Below are 7,332 nucleotides of genomic sequence, written 5' to 3'. Positions count from 1 at the left end.
TACTCACAAAAGTGAGTACACCCATCACAATTCAGCAACCATTTTAGTATATCTTCTCAGGGGACAATACAATACTAGAGTAGTCAATGTACTACTTGTATAGCAGTATAGATTTACTGTCCTCTGAAAATAACTTAACATACAGCCATTATTGTCAAAATAGCTGGCAACAAAAGTGAGTACACCCTCAGTGATAACAGCTGTACGTCGTTTAACCATGCAAAGCCACAAGACAAGTCTCCACACTGATCACCTTATATTTATTTGATAAGAATGTGTAGGAATGTATATTAATTAAAATATGTATTATTATTGGTCAGCCATGTTGTCAAACTTGCTGCTGCTAAGATGAAAATTATTATTTGAAGTTGTCTGGCACCGAAATGGAAAGTTAATGTCAAATGTTTTGAGGTCATTTAAACTTGGACTTTAACCCACTTCCTTCTCAATAAGTGCATATAATGTGGGAAAATAAAGGACTGTACTGACCACAGACAATAGCTTGTTGGATTTGGGTAAATCACGTCCTTGGCATTTTAATAACTTACATGTTTGCAAATAAGGCTGATGGCATGTTCATGGAAACTGAAACAAGTAAATATAAAATGAAAAATATAGATGCAATTCAAAGACTGTAGCAAAGTGTTTCTAAAATGATCCACAAACATAAAGCACATTGATTGCCCTTTAAATCTGTGTCTCATCCAGTTCCAAGGCAGTATCTTTCCATTAAGTCAGCTCTCTGCACCTGTTTGCAGTGCTCGACTCTTTTATTGATGCCTTGTGTTCATAACCTTGTACATTACCATGCTGTCAGAAATAACCATCGTTCAGTACTGTGTTAGACATTTCTTCTGGGATCATGATGTGCTTGTGCTTTTGCGTTTGAATAGAGAACTTAATTGTTTGACTCCAAAAAAATTACAAATTAATTTTCAGTGTGACTTAGTGTTTGTGATTGTTCTGCTTTCATAATCAAAATGACACATTTCATCATTTTTCTTTGCCGAGACAGAAATTCTGTACCAAAAACAATTCACTGTGTATTTACTTTACTGATCACGATAAGAACATATTCATGAAATCAGATAAGAATCGTCTTTTTTATCTTAGCATAGAGTTAACTCAATGAAAAATTGCATACAATTTTGTACACATAATGATGACCTTTCAGCTGTTGTGATGAGTGAAGGTGTTTACACATGCTAAGTGGTTGTTTTGCATGTCTAGATTGATGTTTAAAGTAGAAACAAGCTCTACAGGTGGTACTTAACGTGCTTGTTGTGGACATCTTATTGACATTGTGGAGGTTTGTTTCTCGTGCAGGAAAAATGTGGAGAGATGCAGAGCAGGCGCTGACTCTGATGTGGCTCCTCTCTTGGATCTCACACAGCATGTGTAAGTGAGGGATGCACAGCTTTAAAATTCAAAGAATAAATCCAGACAGTTGCCATTGTGTACTCCTTTTTTTAGTTTTTTTGGTAAGCTATTGGGCTTTGTTGAGTGATTTTTCTATAAATGAATCATTTGGAGGCCTGTTGTTTATTTACAGTACATCAGCATTGTGTAACATTCAGAATTGAATCCCTGCATTTGAACTGAGGTAGCAAAAAGGATACAGATATTTAAATTCTATATTGAATTTAAGGAAGTATAATTCAAATAATTCTAGTTTTTAATAATACTTGATATTTTTCAGTCTGAAATACCCATAAACATGCTTCAACACACAAAGTATGGGCTATTTCCAGTAGCATTCAATAATAGTTTGTTAATAGTCCGTGTTTGAAATTTCACTTTATCTAGTCCTATTATTCTTACAGATATCTTATCATATACTCTTCAATTACAATATCTTTCCAGGTCATTCTCCCCCGATGAGGCCCAGACTAACAAGATGTCGGTCGCCTGAGAAAGAGACTTTTACTTGCTGGTGGGAGCCTGGATCAACAGGTGGATTGCCCACCAGCTACCACCTGTATTACAGAAAAGAGAGGTGAGTGCAGCCTACAACACTATTCAGCATCGTTCATCTCGCTGTCAAAAAAGTATATTTGCATTATTTCTTTTCCCTATATCAAAGCATGGATAGTCACTTCATTGTGTGCTTATTATGACACAGTTTAGAATATAGGCTTTATTTGTCTCAATAAAATATCAAATGATTTTGTTTCTATCAGTAACATGAAATGTTATTGAGATAATCTAGCATTTTGGGTTGATTATTGAAAGAAGTCACTTATGCTCACTAAGGCTGCATTTATTTGATCAAAAATACAGTAAAATCTGTAATATTGTGTAATATTAGTACAATTTACTTTTTTATAGTTTCTTATGTTTTAGATATTTAAGATATTATTTATTCCTGTGATGGCAAAGCTGGATTTTCAGCAGTCATAACTCTAGTCTTCAGTGTTGCATGATCCTTCAGAAATCATGCCAATATGTTGATTTGGTGCTCAAGAAATATTACTTATCAATACTGATTGTTGTTTTACTATCAGTGTTGAAGACAGTTGTGCTCCTTAGCAGCTTTTGTGGAAACTGAAGAATTTCAGAATTTTTGGAGCAATGGAAACATCAAAAGAACAATTGTTTAAATCAATCTTTTGTAACAATTTAAATGTCTTTACTGTTACTGTTGATTAATTTAATGCATGTTTTCTGAATAAAAGTATTAATTTCTTCCAAAAGCAAATATTTGAATTGTAGTTCTGATCTTCATTTTCTATTATTTTCTAAATATTTTTCTAAGTTGTACACCACACACACTTATTAATAAACACACTAAACCTAGGATAACCTAGTATAGTAACCAAGTTCATTTTTACATATTTTATAAGAATAAATATCAGGTTTTGGTTCATTTGTCATTAATTTGAAACTTTTTCAGCTCTTTGGAAGTCTTTGAATGTCCGGATTATCATAAGGCAGGGAACAATTCTTGTTATTTTGATAAGCGACACACGTCTATTTGGATCATATACAACATCACAGTGGTGGCCTCCAATGCACTGGGAAAAGCCTTTTCGGAATCTGTAGAAGTTGATGTTATGGATATCGGTGAGTTCATTTAATGTGTTTACAAAATATTAAAATGCATCCAGAAATGCTTTTGTTTTTGTGTGCTTGCAATATATACCCCTAGTGTATACTGACCATGCATGAATGGTTAATGATGTTTTACTACAGAGGCCAATTTCAGGGTTGTTTTGACAACAGCCACAGTGCAATGAGCTGCCTGCTAAATATAGTGTATATAAAGATTTCCTACCACTACATAAGGGCACACGCAGCTCAATCAGCAAAATCTTTACGGTGGAAGTTTTGAACTTTTTAACTTTCAGTTAGATCATAATACTAGAACAAGACCGATAACACTGCATGTAAAGTTATACAGTTTAGTTACAATTTCCCTTAAACCAGTTCAGTTACTGCTAGAAATGTGTGCGCACTGGGCTCTTCCATCTGTAACGGTGAGTTAAACGATGATCATTTTAGAGCATCTGAGTGGAATGGAAAAGTACTAAATGGCACTAAACAGAGGCTGACTAACTGAACAGAATGAGGATGATCAGGTTTGTGTCTTGCATTCTGCAAAACTCAAGCCATGTATGGAATATCCCACTGCAGATGCTTGAATGTGCTGGCATATGGTTGATGTTCTAATTTGTTTATGCATTAAGAGTATAAATACACTACTGTTCAAAGGCTGGGCATTTTCTATTTTAATATATTTAAAAATGTAATTTATTCCAGTGTTACTCCAGTGTCACATGATTCTTTAGAAATCTTTCTAATATGCTGATTTGGGGCTCAAGAAACATTTATTTTTATTAATGTTGAAAACATATCGTGCTGCTTAATATTTTTGTGGAAACTGTAATACATTTTTTCATGATTCTTTGATGAACAACATAGAACAACATTAACATAGAAACCTTTTGTAACATTATAAATGTCTTTACTGTCACTTTTGAGCAATTTAATGTGTTCTTACTGAAGAAAAAGTATTCTTTTCTTTCCAAGAAAGAAAAAAAAAACATACTAACCTTGAACTTTTGAATGGTAGTGTATGAGAAGCATATGAAGAATAGTCAAGTATCCATTTAGACCACATTCAGTTTATTTCCTTTTTTAGTACATATATTGTTGTCACTTACTGGTACATCATGTCTGTGCAGTTGATTGTCATCTAAGATGATTCATCTTCTTCCACACAGTGCAGCCTCACCCTCCAGAGAATGTAAATGTGACTTTCATGCAGACCACGAACAGTCCATATTTCCTGGTGCGGTGGCAGCCTCCACATGACGCAGACACACGTTCAGGCTGGGTAACAATCAGATATGAAGTTCGCTTAAAAATTGAGAACAGAGGAAATGAGGAGGACAGCAATTGGGAGGTGAGATTCAAATAGTTTCAAGGTCATCAAGGTTCTTAAAAATGTTCTTATGGTTTGTCATTTTTCTTTTTTAAATCAAAACTATTTAAGTCCAGGGCTTTCAACTGGGGGTCCATATATAAACCATATAGGATTTTTTTAATCTAAAAATATTCCATACTGTATTTATAAAAATTAGCTTCTAAATGTTTTAATTAATGATCAATTTATTATCAAAAAGAAAATATTTCTGTATTGGGAGTCTGTGAGTTGACTAGTTTTTGCATTTAAAAGTTTTGACACAATGTAATATAATTATGACTGAGACATTGTTTTAATTCTTGTGTTTTAGTCATATAGTGCTGGAAAACAATTGGAGTTTAGCATCTACAGTCCGCAGCCAGGAGCAAATTACATCGTTCAGGTGCGCTGTAAACTAGACCAAGGCTTCTGGAGTGAATGGAGCCCCTCTGCATTCATCCATATTCCAGGCAGTAAGATGATACCAGCACCAGCAACTCAATCTTTCACACCTGCAGCCATTATGCTGCGTTACTCAGCATTTTTAGCCTTACATAACAGTATCAGGCTACAGTAAAAATACTAAATAAAGTATAAATACGTTTTTAATTCTGCCTTTAGATCCATTTTAAGTCATTATACAGTACAGCATTAAAAGATGATGAAAACTGAAAGCAAAAAATGTAAGTCTTTGTGTTTCTCGCATTGCAGATATGTCTGACACACAGAATGCGGTTATGATCATTGCTGTCACACTAACCATCATCATTTTCCTGCTGACTGCAGGAGTGCTGACAGTCAAGATGAAATCGTAAGCATGACATCCCACCTCATCATAACGTCAAAGGAATTTACACTGATGACTGTATAACGATAACAGTTTTCATTCAAAATCAGTATTCTGTTCTCTAATGTGTGACACAAATTAATATATTAATATTAACATTAATATAACATTGTATCCACCTTATTTTTTAATACAATACAATTTTCCTTCTGATTTATTAGCTGCCATAGGTGCAAAACTGTTGCAAAAATGCTAAACTTTACAGAAGGGTAAAACAACTTGCACTATAAACCAGTATGTTTGTGATTACGATAATAAATTCAAATTTTATGATAGCAAATAAGCAGCATAATGAACTGTTTTTTCACATCTACAAAAAAAACACTGGATGGGACTGGAAGCAAAAGTCTTGTAGATTCAAGTTAAAAAAACCTGAAAACTCTTACGTTAAAAATAAGGTTAAGTTAATTCTGTATTTCCTTATTCTTCTCTAGGGTGAAGCATTTTTTACTGCCACCAGTTCCAGAACCGAAGATCAGTGGCTTAGAAACTCAGCTCCTTAAGGTACAGCAGACAGTACCATAATTCATGCATTTCTAGTTTGTTGAAGCAACAATATATTATTTTATTAATTAATTTTTCCACGAGCCGCAGTTTTATAGTAGTGCAGTTTAATTGTACTTTAGAGCTTTTTTTTTACAGGATAAATATGACATTAGGAAGAAAAAAAACGGCAGTGCTTTAGAATAGAAAATGAAAATTCTGTTATCATTTTCTCACCCTCGTGTCGTTCTAAACCTGTATGAGTTTCTTTCTTCTGTGGAACATAAAAGAAGATAGTCACATTACATTGTGACAATTTCTCTAAACAATCTGTTGAAATGTTCTATCATTGTCAAAAAATAGGAGGGAGTTTTTTAAACATTTCCAGCAGACAATGAATTGACCCCACAAAACTGCAGTTACAAAATACAAAGGTCATTTTACTTCTCATTTCACAGAGTGGGAAGTCCGAGGAAATCTTCAGTGCTCTGATTACTCCGGGATATCCCCAAATAGCCCAGAGATCAGACCATCAAGTGGAGTACCTCGTGGTCTCTGACTGTGATGAGGAAATGGATTTTGATGGCAAAGCTCATCTTGAGTACCAAAAGGGAGAAAACTGTCCCACAGGTACTGCACAAAAGATCTCTCAAAACAGCATCCAGATCACATTGAACAGCAGTCAGGATCTAATCACAACACTGAGTGAACATGTCTACTCTGGGACCGTCTTCAATCAGCTAAATGCCACCAGCAGTGTCCTTGGAGAGCCTCAAAAACTACTTCACCTTGATTGCAATGGCTCACCAGTAAACGCTCAGGACCAAAACAATCAAATGAGCTCCGGTAGCAAATGTGAGCACGTCAGCATCAACCCTGCTGGACTTATGGGTTACGTTGAGGTTGATGAAGAGAAACGAGACCAGACACCTCTGGTAGGGGAGGACTACAGTATGGTCACTGACGTTATCAGTGATAATATCCTTGTACTACAAGACAGCATCCCCATACAGGGTCACAAAGAGGTCAAATGTGACAAAACATTTAAAGCTGAGGAAACAGGAGGTGTTTTCGAACCTCTGGGATACTTGGAAACCCTGACAACATTTTCAAGTGGATCTTGACTATTTTGCGACTTCAACTTCAGAGGTTTGGGATAATTTTGTCTCATAGTGAACTGTCAAGTACTTTGTTAGCAGAGATGGGAGAAGGGTTCTTTCAGCAATCGGGTGCGTTTCCCGTACAACGACATAACTTGCTGCTTAACTACCTTAGTACAAAGCATCATTGGAGAAATTAACTAGCTATTCATAATTGATTCACAAAACTGCTTATCATTTTAACCACATTGGCTCAACAATGTCGTTACTGAGGTCACGCAGGTGGTGGAGTAATTACTTCTGCTAATTAATCATTTCGGATCAAATTAATGTCAGATTATTAATGTAAATAACAAACATGGCATATGAGGACTATAAAAATGTTGTTAGCCATTGTCTTCCCCTGGGCACTAGAGCACAATCACCTTCTTCAAAAACTGCACTTTCATTCTCTTGACAAAGTAAAAGACAGAATTCAATGTATGTATGTATATATA

General features: G+C 35.1%; 1 protein-coding gene across 2 annotated transcripts in view; it reads left to right on the top strand.

The window, feature by feature from the left end:
• LOC107672558 (prolactin receptor-like) overlaps positions 1 to 7,269 on the top strand; it is a 14,818-nt gene extending 7,549 nt beyond the window's left edge. For both annotated transcript variants that reach the window (XM_016465796.1, XM_016465797.1), the window contains exons 2-9: positions 1,327 to 1,398; positions 1,864 to 1,996; positions 2,894 to 3,063; positions 4,224 to 4,405; positions 4,737 to 4,878; positions 5,117 to 5,216; positions 5,687 to 5,756; positions 6,194 to 7,269. In XM_016465796.1, the coding sequence (XP_016321282.1) occupies positions 1,327 to 1,398; positions 1,864 to 1,996; positions 2,894 to 3,063; positions 4,224 to 4,405; positions 4,737 to 4,878; positions 5,117 to 5,216; positions 5,687 to 5,756; positions 6,194 to 6,859 (1,535 nt within the window). In that variant the 3' untranslated portion in view covers positions 6,860 to 7,269. The remainder of the gene's footprint in view (positions 1 to 1,326; positions 1,399 to 1,863; positions 1,997 to 2,893; positions 3,064 to 4,223; positions 4,406 to 4,736; positions 4,879 to 5,116; positions 5,217 to 5,686; positions 5,757 to 6,193) is intronic.
• Positions 7,270 to 7,332: the final 63 nt, after the last annotated feature.

This window comes from Sinocyclocheilus anshuiensis, unplaced genomic scaffold, assembly GCF_001515605.1.
Source record: "Sinocyclocheilus anshuiensis isolate Anshui unplaced genomic scaffold, SAMN03320099.WGS_v1.1 scaffold176, whole genome shotgun sequence".
NCBI lineage: Eukaryota > Metazoa > Chordata > Actinopteri > Cypriniformes > Cyprinidae > Sinocyclocheilus > Sinocyclocheilus anshuiensis.
Note: the sequence above shows the minus strand (reverse complement) of the source record. Positions and strands in the feature narration are given on the sequence as shown.